At 40.0% G+C, this 17,584-nt stretch overlaps 1 protein-coding gene across 1 annotated transcript in view; it reads right to left on the reverse strand.

The window, feature by feature from the left end:
* The window catches only part of MEGF10 (multiple EGF like domains 10), a 131,148-nt gene that overhangs the window by 5,057 nt on the left and 108,507 nt on the right, over positions 1-17,584 (reverse strand). The window contains exons 17-23 of the mRNA XM_017500999.2: positions 17,231-17,359; positions 14,668-14,796; positions 12,153-12,389; positions 10,447-10,574; positions 8,933-9,056; positions 1,774-1,818; positions 779-985 (exon numbers count right to left, since the gene is read on the reverse strand). Of these exons, the coding sequence (XP_017356488.1) occupies positions 779-985; positions 1,774-1,818; positions 8,933-9,056; positions 10,447-10,574; positions 12,153-12,389; positions 14,668-14,796; positions 17,231-17,359 (999 nt within the window). The remainder of the gene's footprint in view (positions 1-778; positions 986-1,773; positions 1,819-8,932; positions 9,057-10,446; positions 10,575-12,152; positions 12,390-14,667; positions 14,797-17,230; positions 17,360-17,584) is intronic.

Raw genomic sequence — 17,584 nt, forward strand, 5'->3', positions numbered from 1 at the left:
TTGTTTAGCCAATGGTAGTGGTAGTATGTTTTATCATTTCCCAGATGGTATTCATAAAAGACAATCAGAATAACTCCAATTTTAAATTGAATTCATGTTAATTTGAAACACATTCACATCAGAGAATACTACTGCTATATTGGACAAGTTTAAAAGTAAAATGTTTCAATCTCGCTAAATGTAATATATTAATATAATGAACCAGGAAATGGAATCGCCTGTTTAATCCACTTGAATCATTTGTTTTGGCTAACTAGATATATTAGCTAATATAATACATATGCTATCCACATGTGTGCCAAAGTATTCACTATGGTTACAAAACAAAAGATGAATGACTAGGTGAAAAAGAAAATTTAAATTTTTCTAAATGATATTTTCCCTGGAAAATTTCTTTGGTACCAATTAATATGATCACTATAAACACAGGTTGCATCTATTAATAAAATATGGTGGCAAAACCCCATCTCTACTAAAAATACAAAAAATTAGCTGGGTGTGGTGGTGCATGCCTGTGGTCTCAGCTACTTGGGAGGCTGAAGTGGGAGGATGGCTTGAGCCCAGGTGGTGGAGGCTGCAGTGAGCTGAGATCATGCCACTGCACTCCACCTGGGTGGCAGAGAGACCTCATCTCAAAAAATAAAATAAAATAAAATAAAATATGTACCATTATTTTTAATAAGATTTCTATGATCTGCAACTATTATATTCATAATGACTTTAAAATTGTTTTAAAAAACGTATGCACTAGGTTCTTTCTATGGCTAGGAGAACTCACCAACTTCATAGACATTCTTGTTGGCTGAAGTTGAGTTATTGATCTCTGCATATGGGGAATCTCTTCGTGCTGGTGATTTCATCTCCACATAACCACACTCTGAGTTTTTAGGGATAAGTACAGGTGGGTCTTTAATGGTGGCATATGGGTTTTCAGAACTGCTTAGGGAGCAGTTACTTGAATTATATTCAGAATTCTTTCCCAGGTCTGTGAAGAGAAACAGGAGGGGAAAGCTAATGCTGTGTCATTGGCAACACCATTTCTGAGTGATAACTTCCTTTTTTCTTTATAGCTAGGTTTTCATAACATTATACACTGAAAATAATACTATACGTTTTTCACTTGTTTTGGAGAGAATTTACTATAAAATGACCCATCTGTGAAGCAATTTTAGCTCCTCTCCAAGATGAGTACTGATATCAACATCATGTATCTGATTTCATTTTTATGATCACATTCAACTATAATCAATTACATTCTATTTTATTAGTAGAAAATTTGCTGGAGTTAAGTAAAGAAACCAACTGTTGATGGCCCCAGGAATACCAACCAGGGCTCTATTATCATGACAAGAAGGCATTTGTGCTGGGAGGACTCTTGGTAAAAGCTCTGTACTGGGCACCTAAGCACACACACCTATCCTAAAGAGCAGACCTTGGTCAGTAGGTAACCACACGGATCTTTCCTTATTATCCCTGCTGTTTCCCTTTATATGTTTCTGTCTTCCCATAAGCCATATTTCTTTCAAAGGAAATATGAGTGTTTCCTCAGCAAAGTGAATCTTTTGTTCTTCAAGACTTAAATTCTGCCAAGGTCCACCTCTGGTCACTTTTTTGATGTCAGTCACACATTTGTGTGTTTCGTGTAGTAACTGACCACACTAAAAATTCTACATTTTCTCTTGCCACTCTTGCTAGTTTAAATATTATTTCAGTCTTTGAGATTTAAAAAAAATTAACTGTGCTTCTGATTCCTTCCTCAAATTTACACCATACCTTTTAAGGATTTTCCCATATAGCTTCTGTCAAGTCCAAAAGCACCTGTGATAAAGGAAGAAAAAAACACCCAGTGAAAGCTGAAAGGAAGAAAAACCCCATCCAACATTCCAAGGTCCTGGAAGAGGATTCCCCATTCAACAACCAACCAAGGCTGCTATTTTCAAGCCTTTACACAAGATCAGTTGTCCCAGATGTCCCCAATGCTTAGAATTAAACACACACACCTTTGATCATTCACCTGGTCATTTACAGTGGCTCAGGAAAGCCTAGTCAAAACACGATAGAAACTGAGGCCCAGAGATAAATCAGTATACTTGATTCAAGTTGCACAGTGCAAAGAAAGGATACAGCCAAGACTAGAGTTGACATTTCACACCTATGTGCAGCTCTTTCAAGGCTCTGATGGTTTTCAAATAGTTATAATCATTACTCAGTTATATTATTATCTTCACTATAAGCATGTTTTCTGGAGACTGGAAGCTTTGAAGACTGTTGACTAACACTTTACAGATGGTACCAGCTCTTGCCCTTCTTTATTCAGCTTTTGTTTTATCAACTTGACTTTTCCAGGTATGGGGACATAATTGTGTACGAGCCTAGATAAACACAAAAATCTGCTTTCTTGTTTGAAAATGGCTGGCGTTTATTTGGTGAAGGTGGGGAGGGAAATAGAATAAGAGTGTTCCCGCTCATGCTGAAAACAATTGAGAGAACGCGCAACCACTTACAGATATCAATCAGGTCACAAACATGTTGTATAAAATATAAGCATTTAATCACAAATTCACACTATTACAAACAAATAAGAGGACATTACCTAGTCCATGTTATACTGTCTGGTGTATACAAGCAAAATTGCATTGTTAACACTGCATGGGAATCAAGTATTCTATTGGAGCTGTGTTGTGACAAAGGAGAAAACTACAGATTGGAAGACAAAGGAATTAGATGTCATCGCTTACTGGCCATATGACTTTGGGCAAGATGTTCCACTCTCTGAGTGTCAATTTTCTCATCTCTAAAAAGGGGAAAACAAAATTTGCCTTCCAGCCTTCCAGGGTTTCTGTCATCATTAAGCAAAACAAAGCATATGAAAAGGCTTTGTAAACTTTGAAGCACCGTACAAATGAAGTGTGTCAATTAGTCTAACAGTACTACCCTTTACTTCAGTCTTTCCTTAAGCACTCCATGGCATTTTCTTTTTCATATATAGTACTTCAGGTTCTGGGGTTCATGTGCAGATCATGCAGGATTGTTGCACAGGTACATACATGGCAATGTGGTTTGCTGCCTCCATCCCCCTGTCACCTATATCTGGCATTTCTCCCCATGTTGTCCCTCCCCAACTTCCCTACCTCCCCGCTGTCCCTCCCCTAGAACCCCCACAGACCCCAGCGTGTGATGCTTCCCTGTGTCCATGTGTTCTCATTATTCAACACCTGCCTATGAGTGAGAACATGTGGTGTTTGATTTTCTGTTCTTGAGTCAGTTGCTGAGAATGATGGTTTCCAGTTTCATCCATGCCCCTACAAAGGACATGAACTCATTGTTTTTTTTTTGGCTGCATAGTATTCCATAGTGTATATGTGCCACATTTTCCTTGTCCAGTCTATCATCGATGAGCATTTGGGTTGGTTCCAGGTCTTTGCTATTGTAAACAGTGCCGCAATCAACATACGTCTGCATGTGTCTTTATAATAGAATGATTTATAATCCTTTGGATATATACCCAATAATGGGATTGCTGGGTCAAATGGAATTTCTATTTCTAGGTCCTTGAGGAAGTGCCACACTGTCTTCCACAATGGTTGAACTAATTTACACTCCCACCAATAGTGTAAAAGTGTTCCTATTTCTCCACATCCTCTCCAGCATCTGTTGTCTCCAGATTTTTCACTGATCGCCATTCTAAATGGCAAGAGATGGTATCTCAATGTGGTTTTGATTTGCATTTCTCTAATGACCAGCATTTTTTCATATGTTTGTTGGCCTCATATATGTCATCTTTTGAAAACTGTCTGTTCATATCCTTCGCCCATTTTTGAATGGGTTTGTTTTTTTCTTGTAAATCTATTTTAGTTCTTTGTAGATTCTGGATATTAGCCCTTTGTCAGATGGGTAGATTACAGAAATTTTTTCCCATTCTGTTGGTTGCCGATTCACTCTAATGACTGTTTCTTTTGCTGTGCAGAAGCTGTGGAGTTTGATTAGGTCCCATTTGTCTAGTTTGGCTTTTGTTGCCAATGCTTTTGGTGTTTTGGTCATGAAGTCCTTGCCTACACCTATGTCCTGAATGGTTTTGCCTAGATTTTCTTCTAGGGTTTTTATGGTGTTAGGTCTTATGTTTAAGTCTTTAATCCATCTGGAGTTAATTTTAGTGTAAGGTGTCAGGAAGTTTCTGCTTTCTGCACATGGCTAGCCAGCTTTCCCAACACCATTTATTGAACAGGGAATCCTTTCCCCATTGCTGGTTTTTGTCTGGTTTGTCAAAGATCAGATGGTTGTAGATATGTTGTGTTGCCTCCAAGACCTCTGTTCTGTTCCATCAGTCTATATCTCTGTTTTGGTACCAGTACCATGCTGTTTTGATTACTGTAGCCTTGTAGTATAGTTTGAAGTCAGGTAGTGTGACGCCTCCAGCTTTGTTGTTTTTGCTTAAGATTGTCTTGGCTATGCGGGCTCTCTGTTGGTTCCACATGAAGTTTAAAGTGTTTTTTTTTTCCGGTTCTGTGAAGAGGGTCATAGGTAGCTTGATTGGGATAGCGTTGAATCTATAAATTAATATGGGCAGTATGGCACCATGGCATTTTCAATCATCTTTTAAAAGAATATTACAGGCCAGGTGTGATGGCTTATGCCTGTAATCCCAGCACTGTTGGAGGCCAAGGTGGGTGGATTGCTTGAGCCCAGGAGTTCGAGACCAGCCTGGGCAATATGGCAAAACCTTGACTCTAATCTTTTAAAATACAATGCAATACAATAAGAATGTTACAGACTTAAGTTAAAAGCAGAGAGTAAAGTAACAACTAGCAATGAACAGCCCAAATAAGTATTCAAGAATGTTAAGTAAATCTTTGCCATTGTGCTTGCATCTCAGAGTGATGTTAAGCTCAAGTTCTGATGGTGGTCCTACAGAGGTCACTGGGTAAGCCCACACTGTTGTGGAGAAGGAAGCAGCCTCTAAAGGGAATATTTTCCCCTCTTGAGCAAACTGTCTTGCATCTGGGTTGTGGAGACTCTAACCAAGCCCACAGCTTGGGGGAAAGGCACAGGGTTATGCAGGAAGGCAGCATAAATGGGTGTGTAATGAAGAATTAACCTTACCAAAGAAAGCACTGGCCTTTGCCCTCAGTTCCTGGGAAGTGATCTCGAAGTCCTTGGACTGTCCTGCCCAATAGGAGTGCTTTTGTTTACCTGGGAGCCCAGGGCTACACTGGATAGTGTAACAAAGTGATTTATGGTGGGGAGTTTGGGCCATACGGTATCATGGCCACCTCTGGAGGGGAAAGGCTAAAGGTCAACCATGTCTACATAATGGGAGTCAATCACATCTATATGACTGAGCCCCCCAAAAACTCTGGATACAAAGGCTAAGGTGAGCTTCCCTGGTTGGCCATACTCTGCATGTGTGTTCACCCACTGTTGCCAGAAAAAGTTAGCATTTTCCATGGCTCCACTGGGACAAGAAGACCCAAAAGTCATGCTTTGAACTTTCCTGAACTCTGTACCATGTGTCTGCTCCCTTGGCTGATTTTAATCTGTATCCTTCTGCTGTGATAAACTATAACCATGAAAACGCCTATTCAATGAGTTCAGTGAGTCCTTGTAGCAAAATGTTGATCCTGAGGATGGTCTTGGTGATCCTCCAACTTGTAGCTAATGTCAGAAGTGAGGGTGGTCTTCCAGAGCGTGGTAAAGAGGACCCATGAAGATGGGGCACAGTCTGTGGTCTCTAAACAGCTTTATCAAGGAGCTCTGTCTATGCTCCTCTTTGCCAAACACCCTTGGCCATCCCCAGAATATAGCAAAGTCTTGTTAAATGTCCATTTTAATCGTAGCTGTGCAATGGCTAGCCTCCCCCCAAGATGTGAAAGAGAGAAGCAGCATGGAGCAGATAGCAAGTTAAGGAATAAGAGCTGGGGCTATGAGGCCAGACACCCCTGCCAGATTCTCTCTTCATTGCCTTGGAGGATCAGGGAGCTGTTTTAACGAGGGAGCAGTCCAGATTCCCCATAAACTCCCGTATGTACCAATCCCTGGGGCAGGGCTTTCAAATGCTTGGTTTAATTAAATTCACACAATGAACCAGTACACGGTTATTACTCCCATTTTACAAATGAACAAATCAACTATGAAAGGGTAAGTGACTGGCCCAGTGCCATCTCAGGGCTTTTTGTGTCTAGTTCAAGGCTCTTTCAGATACCATCGTGACAACTATTCCATCATTTAAAACACCTGTACGCTTTATCATCCACAACATGCCTGACTCTGTCCTTTGTGAAGAAGAACTTTTTCTGTGCAACAAATTTAAAGGGATCTTAAATGTAGAATTACACTTGAGTGAGAACAAACCAAGAAGATCCAGATTTTCCCATGAAGATTCTACATTCCTAACACTCAGTCCTTTGGGTCTCATTGAGCCAGAAAGCTGAGGCATTTATATGTGACCAGTGCAGTGATTTTGTATCTACTGGAGGCTTCACAGTGGTCTAAGGTACAACAAGAGGACTTTTCTTTCACTAGTGCTGGTTGGTATTTTGCTAAATATTAATTCATATATTCCTTTGAGCTAAATTAGAAATGTAATTAAGACTCCTAAAACATCTCCTTTAATGTTACATGATGTTACCAATAAGCATATTGTGAGTCTGGTATATAAGTAATTTTACTGTGGTTGTAAATACACATTCTATTGATAAAAATGGTATAGAATGCAGATACAAGGAATTTGTACAGTGAGCGTGATAATCACTACACTGTGAAAAGGACTAAGAATTTGTATTCACCACTAAAACATTTTTATTCCATAGAAAGAGGCATTCCCACAGGGATCTGACACTGTTCTTACAGAAGAAACAGTGTTTAAGGGCAGCAGCCAGAAGACCAGCTTTCAAATCCGGCTTTACCCCTTTTCTCCTATAAAATTTCAGACAAGAGGTTAACCTCTCTGTGATTCCCAGTTTATTTCTCTACAAAACAAGATTCATGGAAAAGCGTCCACCCAGGAGGACTGTCAAATTTAGCAAATAGGCCAAGTGCAGTGGCTCATGCCTGAAATCCCAGCACTTTGGGAGATCGAGGCAGGCAGATCACTTGAGGTCAGGAGTTTGAGACCAGCCTGGCCAACAGGCAGAAACCCTGTCTCTACTGAAAATGCAAAAATGAGCCAGGCATGGTGGTGCACATCTATAATCCCACCTGCTGGGGAGGCTGAGGCAGGAGAATCTCTTGAACCCAGAAGGCAGAGTTCGCACTAAGCAGAGATCATGCCACTGCACTACAGCCTGGATGACAGAGTGAGACTGTCCCAAAAACAAAAACAAAACAACATAAAACAAAAATTAGCAAACAAAAAGACACAAAGGTCAGTTATATTAAAATTTTAAATAAACAACAAATAATCTTTAGTGTACAGCCCATGTAATATCTGTGATTATATTTATGCAAAAAATATTTGTTATCTATCTGAAATTCAAATTTAGCTAGGATTTCTGGCCCCTACCTCCAAATAAATGTACGTGAAAGGATTTGTTACCCACAAGACGCTGCACGCCTGTAAGTTACTATATCATCAAACTCCTCTCTGAAAATATGGGGTACAGGCTTGGAAACTGTAGCACATAATTAATGGTATATCACAGAAGTTCTTTACATGTGGACCAAGCATTCCTTCCCCCTTTTCAGGAGGCCTATGAGATCAAAACTGTATATATATATATATATATATATATATATATATATATTTTTTTTTTTTTTTTTTTTTTTATTTTTGGTTTTTTTTTTTTTTTTTTTAAGAGATGGGGTTTTGCTATGTCATCCAGATCAGACTCAAACACCTAGGCTCATTCTCCTGCCTCTGCCTCCCAAGTAGCTGGGACTACAGGCCTGTGCCATTGTGCCCAGCTGCAAAACTATTTCCATAACAATACAACAACATTACTTGCCATTTTCACTCTAATTATCATTCAAATGTACAGTGGAGTTTTTCAGAAGCTACATGAAGCATGGGACCCAAACCAACTGAACGGAAAAGCAGACATGACAATCTAGCTATCTTCTATTAAGTCAGACACTGAGGAAATTTTCTATAAAAATGTAAAATAGTGTTGCTCTTCTCATTAACTTTGGGTGGTTTTGGAAAATGTAGTGATTTTTTTACAAAAACACAATTTATGTTACCATGAAATGTGATGATTATTGTTAATTTAAATTAATATTCTATTTTTCCTGTTTTTATTTATATATTAAATTTCATTATCATAATAAATTTCATTTAATATGATAAATATAAATAGATGTAGCCCCTATCAACAGAAGCTTTTTGGAATCCTCAAGAAATTTTAACAGCGTAAAGGAGTCCTGATTTCAAAAATTTGAGAACCACTGATCCACTGTATTCCTGTTGGTATTTCTGTTTTCTCACCTGAAAGGGAAGGAGATCTCAAGTACCGATACCCTATATCAAAAGAGAACAAGGAGGAGTTCACAGCTGGGAGCCAAGCTCACAGGGTCCAATACTAGCTCTAACATTTCACAGGCGATGAGGCCCTGTGCAAGTAACTTAACCTCATTATGACTCAGTTTCTCAACTGTAACATGGAGATGGTGATAACATTAGAGTACTTGTGAGAATTAAGTTAACAGGCATAGAGCTAGAATGTAAGCTACGAGTAGGCAGTAGCTTTTTGATCAATTCCTGGCACACAGTAGGAACTCAATAAATGTTTGTTGAATAGATAAAGCCCTGGGGACAGTAGTTAGCCCTGTACAGGTGTTAGACATAATTCTGTTATTGTGCTTTTTGATGCAAGTTTTCAGTAGATCACCTCGGCACAGACAGAGATCTGTGACTTTCAGTGACTGATATGCAGGTCACAGTGCTGCTGGGGACATGCAGGACACAGTGCTGCTGGGGACATGCGTTGGGAGAACTCACCGAGCTCATTGAGGTAGCCGCCGTGCTTCCAGTCAGCCGGCAATGTCCCAGTGCAGTCTCCCACGGGGCCTCTCTTCCCAGGGTTCACATTTTTAAGATTCACGAACAGTTGATTGTTTTTTGACTGTTAAAAATATAAACAATGAAAGACTTAAAAACAAAATACAGTGCAGCACAGCACAGCGTTATAGAACTGGGGAGAAGTCCAGGGCGCATATTGAGGACCAGTCCTTTTAGGGGGCTGAACTCAGACGCCGAGGTGACTGCTTGTAACCTGGTGGGACTTGGAAGCTAACAGGAGCTCATGTCCTTCAGTCCCAGCAATTGCCTCAAGATCTTCATTTCACTCTGTCATCCTGTGCCAATTAGACCTTTTTTTGGATTTATATACATGTAACTTTGAATTGGAAGAAAAAGTGAATTCTTAGTCTAAGCCCTCCTATCAAAAATTGTATGTTTGTGTGAGTCACAGGTGACTCTGAGCAGTTTTCCTAGGCATAAACACAAGGATAACATTACATGCTTTGCTTCTGTCTCTGACTTTGTATGAGAACAAATAAAATGATGAATGGGAAAGTCTCTGGAGAATGTGAAGTGCTATTTAACCATGAGGCACTATAATTAAAACCTATAGCTGCATTAATTAAATTACAACTGGATTAATTTAATGAGCTTGATTTTTTCCTAATAGAGCACTGGAATTAGACAATGGAGATTAGAAATATAATTTGGGTATGATTGGAAGAAAGAGATATTTGAGATTTCAGAGCATTGTGGTGAAGACCCAGGGGTAAGTTGGGTGCTATTAAAGGAGCAGCTCTGGGTTCTAGACAGCTCTGTCTCCAACCTCTCTGTGACTCAGTTTCCTCATCTGTAAAATCAGCATAATAATCACTCTTGATTGGTGTGAAGATTAAATGAGTTTGTATTTTTTACGTGATTAGAAATGCTTGGCACATAATAGTAGGTTGTTGCTATGTGACCACTAACTCACAAAAGTATCAATTTACGTGGTTCAGCCCAAATCGCGCGTTACTGTTGCTGTGACTAAAGCACAGGTGGCCAGGACAGGGTACTAGAGGACGGGCAGTCAGAAGGGATGCACGTGGAGATCTCGCCCACGGCTGATTCTGCTATAGGTCTTTACGTTTTTGTTAATGTCATTATGAGTCATTATTTTAAAATCTCATGAAAAATTAGAAACATTTTTCTAAAGCGGTGTAATGGAAACAGTACAGATTGTAGAGACAGAGAGACTTTGGCTCAAATAGCAGCTGCCTCGCTTCTTATCAGGCAGCTATGGCTGGAAATGACTTAAACTCCCCACTACTCAGGTTTTTGTCAGTGAACATGAGATTCCCAAGGCACGCCCAGAGGACTGTTTACAGGAATAAATTAGATAATATATGTAAAGGACCTAGAACAGCCTCTGGTGAACAGCAGCCCTCAATAAATGCTGGTTTGCTCCCTCTCTCCCCGGCCCACTTTCAAAGATGTGAGCCAATTCCTCTCACCTTCGTGACGGTCATCCTGTCCCTGTTGTTGACGTGAGGGGATGTGGCACACTGGGTGAGTGTGTGGTAACTGGGATTGGTGAAGTAATGGCTATTAGCGTTTCCACCATTGCTGTGAGGAAGGGTTCCTGCAAGAAGACAAGGAAATGGTTAAGGCGGCAGGCTCCCATAAATGTGTGCGAAAAAAGGGAATCAAAATAACAGAACAAATGTCTGGACTGCTTCCATATCACAAGCTAGACAGAATCTCCTCCTGCCCCGCCTACTTAGCAAAGCTTCTAGAAGCAACAGTCCGCTGCCTTCCTAACTGTCTTCTTGGAAAAGTATGAAAGTCTTGTGAACAAATGTGAACCTGAGAGAACCAATCCTTTAAGATCCACAGGAGTGGCTAACTAGGCCTAAATTTAAAATAGAGTCAAGAAGGCCTTTGCTAAGGGTCACACCTGTACTCTGAGTTCCTGAAAACCAGCAGCTTTTTATCTTTGGGTCTTTCAGAGCTCTGCTGAACCAACCAATTAGAGCTTACCTGCCTTAAATAATCAGGGCTCAGCTTTATCAACCAATCAGGGTTCAGCTGTATCAACCAGCCAGAACTCAGCTGCACTGACCAATTAGAATTAAACCAGTTTCAAGCCTTCATTTGCATAAATGTACCTGATTGGAAGCTGGGAGGGGACTTTTGATATAAAACCCAAGCCTTCCCTTTGTTTTCTGAAATGCACCTTCATTTTACACTAGCTGGAAGTCCTGGGTTTGCAAACTGTTCACTGGAGTAAAATATCTTTCCTCCAAATTCCTTTTCAGAGAACTTTTCTTCACAGTATCCACAGACAACTGCTGTTTGCTTTGGGGATTGTACAAGCTGGGAAGGCATCATTTGAAGCTACTCTGCAACTTTCTTTTTTATAAACACTTGAGTGCTTGACACAATAATTCTGCACTGAAAATGCTCTTCTACATAAATCAGCTACTTCTCATATTTCCAGAGAATTTTGTAGTTTTAAACATGTAACCAATCAGAAGGCGTTCAACAATCACCCCAAAATTAATAAAGATTTTAAGCTTTTAAATTCCTCCATATAAGTGGTTATTTCTCCTGATAATTGATTTTATATAGATTTTATATATATATATATACACATATATATATATATGTGTATATATATATATTTTTTCCTTTTATAGAGCCTTGTGACAGGAAAAAAATCAAAAGAGTTTTCTTAAAGGGCTGTCTTGGTTCTTGCTAATACCAAAAAGGTGTTTCTGATGTAACTTGGTTCCCTCTAGTTAATGATTCGGGTAGGCCTAGGGAGAAGCCGGGAAGCACATAGAAAGTTCCCATGTTCAGAGACAGGAGAACTATTCCACCCCACTGATCCATGACCTTGGTAAAGTTATCCTTTCTTCCTTCCCACCCCCTCTCACATATGAAAAAGGCTTGAGGCTAGATTGAAATTCCCTAAATCTAAAGCACAAACACAATGAACTCAATTTTAAAACCCTCATAGCAAACCACAGAATGACAATTTACTATTGTTGGAATATAAAACTCACCTCTAGCAATGTATACCTTTTCCAAACATAAAATTCTCTCAATGAGAATTGACAGAAACAATGGACAGCACAGCCAAACACCCAATTGTAAAGAAACAGGATGAAATTTAACTTTTCAAGAAGCAAAATATGTCTCCTGCCTCTGGTCTTACCTGAAATGGTATAATCTGCATTGATGACCCTCATAGCAGGGGTGTAGGTAACTGCCGGCATGCTTGAGTCCTTTCCCTTCTGCTTGTGTCTATAAATAATGAACAATGCCAGTAGGAAGAGAACAACTAGGACAAGAACGATGATGCCCGCAATGGCCCCGATCTGGTAGGAATCAGCAGGGAGGGCACTACTGGTTCGGCTTAAGCTGTTCAGATTTCCAACAATGATAACACCAGCTAGAAAAAGAAGAGAGACTTGAGAAAGGATGACAATGCGCTGGATAAATGTTTGATCTCTACTTACAAAAACCTCCTTCTGTGCTAATGCCTGCATATTTTCAGTTCATAAAACATTAATTTGGAAGCAGAGCAGGAAGAAAAAGCAAACATTCCTCATTGTCAGACGTTGTTGGCCTATCCGTGCCCAAAGAAGGGCTGCTGTAAGCCTCAAAAAGAGACAGAAGCTGGGCACAGTGATGTGTGCCTGTAGTTTTAGTTACTCAGGAGGCTGAGGTGGGGGAACTGAGGTAGCAGTTAGAGACGAGCCTGAGCAACATAGCAAGACCCTGTCTCTAAAAAATATGAAGAAAAAGACAGGATTTTTCTGAACTCAAAGAAATTCAGCAGTAGGGTTTGAGACTTCTTATATATTTCAGATTAAATACTTAGACTGGCAATTAATTTGGGGTAATAATTTACCTAATTTTTATTTTGCTTTATTATTCAATACTGAGTTTATGCAGTTAAATGCTAAATGTCCCAACTGCTTAACCAAATGTCTATCCTTACCATTTCTAAGAGTAATTTTCCTTCTAAGCAAGCATAACACCATTATAAATCTAGTCTAAGAACAGGATTAGCCTTTTGCTAATTTCAATGGGCCTTTTACCTCAGAAGATATTTTTCATCCAAAGTTATCTTCCACGACAGAAAGATTTGTCCTGATAATACCTGATAGCATGACCCTAATACCGTACTCATTAAATTCAAAATTCAACATTACATAGTTTTTCCTTATGGTCCATCAAGTGAGGATACTAAAGGCATGGGTTGAGATTCAAGAAATCTGGCATCTAAAAAAATTGACCTAGATATTCTGAACTTTCCCTTAAGCTTTCAGGCGCAGTTTTATCATCTATAAATGAGAAAAGAGGCCTCTCACGTCACCGCTTCCAGTTCAAGTAAATGTTCCTATTATTTTATGATTCTAAATGCTAGAGGACCTTCTCACAAAACTATCTGCCCTGAAACACAGACCACCAAGGACAATGTAGTGAGATTACAGAGTATTTGCAATAATTATGTGGCCATGAAATATCATATTCTATTGTTATGACAGTCAAATGTAAATCATGAGCATGTGAAGTTAAATGCTGTAAATATTTACATGGTCTGCAGTTTAAGCTGACTCCGTCTATGACAGTGTGTCAGTTTTCTAAAGCCTTTTATAACCTATCTGCTTATTGCCTACCAGGGACTACCACATGAAGTAGAAGCTGTGGCTTTCTGGAGGGCATGCTTCAGAACTATCAGAAGCACTTTCTCAGAGTCCCCAACCCCAAATTCAGAATTTCCCAGACGGAACCACGCATATGACAATTATGGTCATTGTGATACACACCCTAGTTAAAAACCAGGGGCACCAGTTTTACAAAAAGTTAAATATATGCCTACCATATAACCCCAATTATTCTACTCCTAGGTATTTACCCAAGAGAAATGAAAGCACATGTCCATGCAAAAACTTGATTCACTCTTGTTCATAGCAGCTTTATCAGTAATACAACTGGAAACAATCCACATGTCCATCAGCACATGAATAGGTAAAGAAATTATAGCATATCCATACAATGGAATACTATTCAGCAATGAAAAGAACTGAACTGCTGATATGTGCAGCAACATGGTTCCATTTCAAAATAATTATGCTGAGTAAACAAAGCCAGACCCCAAATTTTACAGTATAAAAATTCATTTCTATAAAATTCTAGAAAATGAAAACTAGTCTATAGTGACAGAAAAGAGATGAGTGGTTGCCTGGAGCACAAGGGATGGTGAAGTAGGGAGGGGCATGAGGAAACTTTCATGGTGATGAATATTTCATTTATAATGGTGATGGTTTCACAGGTGTATAAAAAGTTCAGATTTTACTAAATTGTATACATTAAATAGGTGTATTTTTTGAGTATCAATTACACCTCAATAAAGCCAAAAAATAATCACAGACCCAATAGAAAGTTCATGAGTTTTGGAATAACAAAAATCTGGCATAAAAGCTGTGACATATTCTAGTTATCAGCTGTGTGACCTTGGGAAAATTAACCTCTTTAAGCTTTTGTCTCTTTATTTGCCAAAAAGCAACAATAAGGGATCCATCTGGCAATTAAATAAGTCACCAATTATGCCAGTTTCAACTGTGGTGAAGATGATGCTAGATAACATAAATGAAAATACTCCACACTGCCTGGAAGATGGTGCTCACATGGTAAGAGGTATTATTTGCTAGTATCTTTACCTTGATCACATCTTGCGCCCTTCCATCCAGGGCTGCAATAACAGGTCCCGGTGATATGGTCGCAGGTGGAGTTGTTCAGACAGTCACATAACTGGCGACAGCCGTAGCCATATGTTCCTGCAGGGCACTCTAGAGAAGGAAAGTCAAATTCAGCTTTGCAGCCTTGGAAATCTGGAGCAAGGCTGTCTCTGACTGCAAGCCTTGCACATCTCTAGATGAATCCTTTCAGGGGATTCCTGTTCAGGCTGACTTATAACCCCCAGAGTGTTCCAGAACTGGACAGCATTCCTGGAATCACGAGCACTCACAGTCCAGGCTGCACAGGGTTAGAGACAGGGCTGCTCAGCATTAGAGCTCCTGACGCTGTCAGCTGCCACATACCCACCTCTATGATATATGGAGAGTCTGTGATATTCTCATGAAACAGATGAAGATAATCACTAAGGGGAATTTGAGATAAGTCTACCAGGCAAAACTGTGGGCTGGAAGAGGCCTATACTGAAAAGCATAAACTAAAGATAAACTAAAATATGTCCTTGAGAACATATATACTTTACTGTAGGCTCAGGGATCTTTGTAAATGCACATTCTCAATGGAATTAGCCAGGAATAGAAGAGGCAGACAACAAATTTTGTTGATTTTCTAGGTAAGCGCCTTATTTGCTACGGAATGGTTAAAACTCTGGATTTGCAGGTTGACGTCTTAAAGACAAAAATAATGGGATTTTTATGATATGGTCTTAATAAGAATTAGGCATGAATTTCAAAGAATAGTGTAAGCATGTTAAATCTAAAAATCATGACAAAATATTGATGTTTTTCATAAAGTGAGCAGCAGGGGGCAATGTGCTATTATTATTAGAATTCTCTGTCAAACACAGGGTTTCTGTTTACAAATAATCATTGGGAGAAGTCTCCAAAATAGGGACACTTTAATTTGCTGTTGAGAGTAATCATGGAAGCACTTCAGAGATTTTTATTTAACAAGATCCTAACCAGTTATCTGTCATTCAAGTAAAATTTTGAGCCTCTTCTGGTTTCCATGCATATGCTTAGACATTTATACACAGACACACAATATTTGTATGCACAAAAGAGGTGTGTATGCAACCGTGACACTCAGTCAGGATCTGTTTCATGACTCATTGAAACAGTGATGCAAAACTAAAATTGGGTTGTCTCTGTCTTGAGCTGATTCCTGGATGTCACTTTTGTTATGTTTGCTAGAAAGAGGATATGCAAAAATACCCTAGGGTTTAGCATGTAATAATGAAGCAACCAGGTTCAAAGTGGCTCTGTGAGGTGCCAGTGGAGTGGAATGGGGAGGGATGCTTTATTGCCAGAGTCCTGCTATCCTGATCAACCTTTCCAGGCCTCACTGCTCCTGTGGCCATCAGCTTGGCAGATCCTTCCCAAGAGTACAAACTGGTGAACAGAAATTGCTCTTCACCTTTTCCTGCTTAAAAGGTTTTATCATAATAAATTGGGTCCAATATAGCCCTAAGCCCTTATTTATTTATTTATTTATTATTTTTTTGAGACAGAGTCTCTCTCTGTCACCAGGCACGAGGCTGGAGTGCGGTGGTGCGATCTAGGCTCACTGCAACCTTCGCCTCCCGGGTTCAAGCAATTCTCCTGCCTTAGCCTCCCAAGTAGCGGGGACTACAGGCACGCGCCACCATACCCAGCTAATTATTGTATTTTTAGTAGAGACGGGGTTTCACCATGTTGGCCAGGATGGTCTCAATCTCCTGACCTCGTGATCCTCCCACCTCGCCCTCCCAAAATCCTGGGATTACAGGCAAGTCCTTATTTATTTATCATAGACACTGAATGAAAGTCACAGGGGAAAGGAATAATAAGGAATTATTATTGCATATTGAAATACTCAATTTTATTAAGACTAATCTTCTTATAAGTTTGTGAGCAGATGCATAGATAGTGGGGTGGAAATAAAAAAATAAGGATGAGTACTTCCAACAGCATATGGGGACTTAAAAAAAAATTTAAGGCAGTATGTTGTCTTGAAGGTTGTGAAGACTAAGATGAGAAATTGTTAATGCAAGCAGTATAAAAGTACTATCTAGAGAAGGCTGTCAAAAGGGTGGCAATGTTTGAATGGATTTGTTCCCTCCTCAGCAACAGGGGTTGGTCCTGGGCCACCAGCCCTCCTCCCCACCGAATGTACTGTCCTCCAATGTGAGACCTGGGTCCCGCCTCTGCCATGAAGAAAGCTCACCTGGCTCTTTTAAAGCTCTGAGCAGCCACATTCCAAAAGTAAGAAGGAGAGGAAGGGAGAGCCCCAAAGAACAGAATGGAAAACTTGAATTCTGTCTTCATTCTTGTAATCACACCTCCTCCACCCAGAGCGCTGAGTAGCCAGCGATGATCCCAGGGAGGTCCGACCTCTGGGAGGGGAAGTTAATCGTACTGAGAAGTAACCAGCCATCAGCTCAAACAGCCTAAGAGTGGTGAATTCTGCCTTAACATTTCCAGGCATCTAGGAAATTTGATTCTAGAGGGAAAAAAATACTACCTCGTGATGTCATGCTCTCATACTTACTCTGCTCACAGTGCCGTCCCATGAACCCAGTGCGGCAAGTACACTGCCCAGAGATGTGGTCACAGTCAGCTCCGTTTTGACATTGACATATCAGCGCACAGTCTTTTCCATAAAACCCCAGAGGACATCCTGTGGGAGGAGGGAGGACATCAGGAGTCAAGAGGCTGCTGAAGAGAAACACCTGGAAGCTCGTGCCTCTAACATGTTTGTGTTTCAACGTGAAGGACACTGAGCCATCAGCGAACACAGTGAATAGTACATATCTCAGCTTGCCACAAGAGCTTCCTTGAAGTCCCAAGATGGGCCTCTTGCAAGGAGGTTGTAATTCATAAGTAGAAGGCAAAAGAGTTCCAT

Source organism: Cebus imitator, unplaced genomic scaffold (genome assembly GCF_001604975.1).
Source record: "Cebus imitator isolate Cc_AM_T3 unplaced genomic scaffold, Cebus_imitator-1.0 Scaffold275, whole genome shotgun sequence".
Taxonomy (NCBI): Eukaryota; Metazoa; Chordata; class Mammalia; order Primates; family Cebidae; genus Cebus; species Cebus imitator.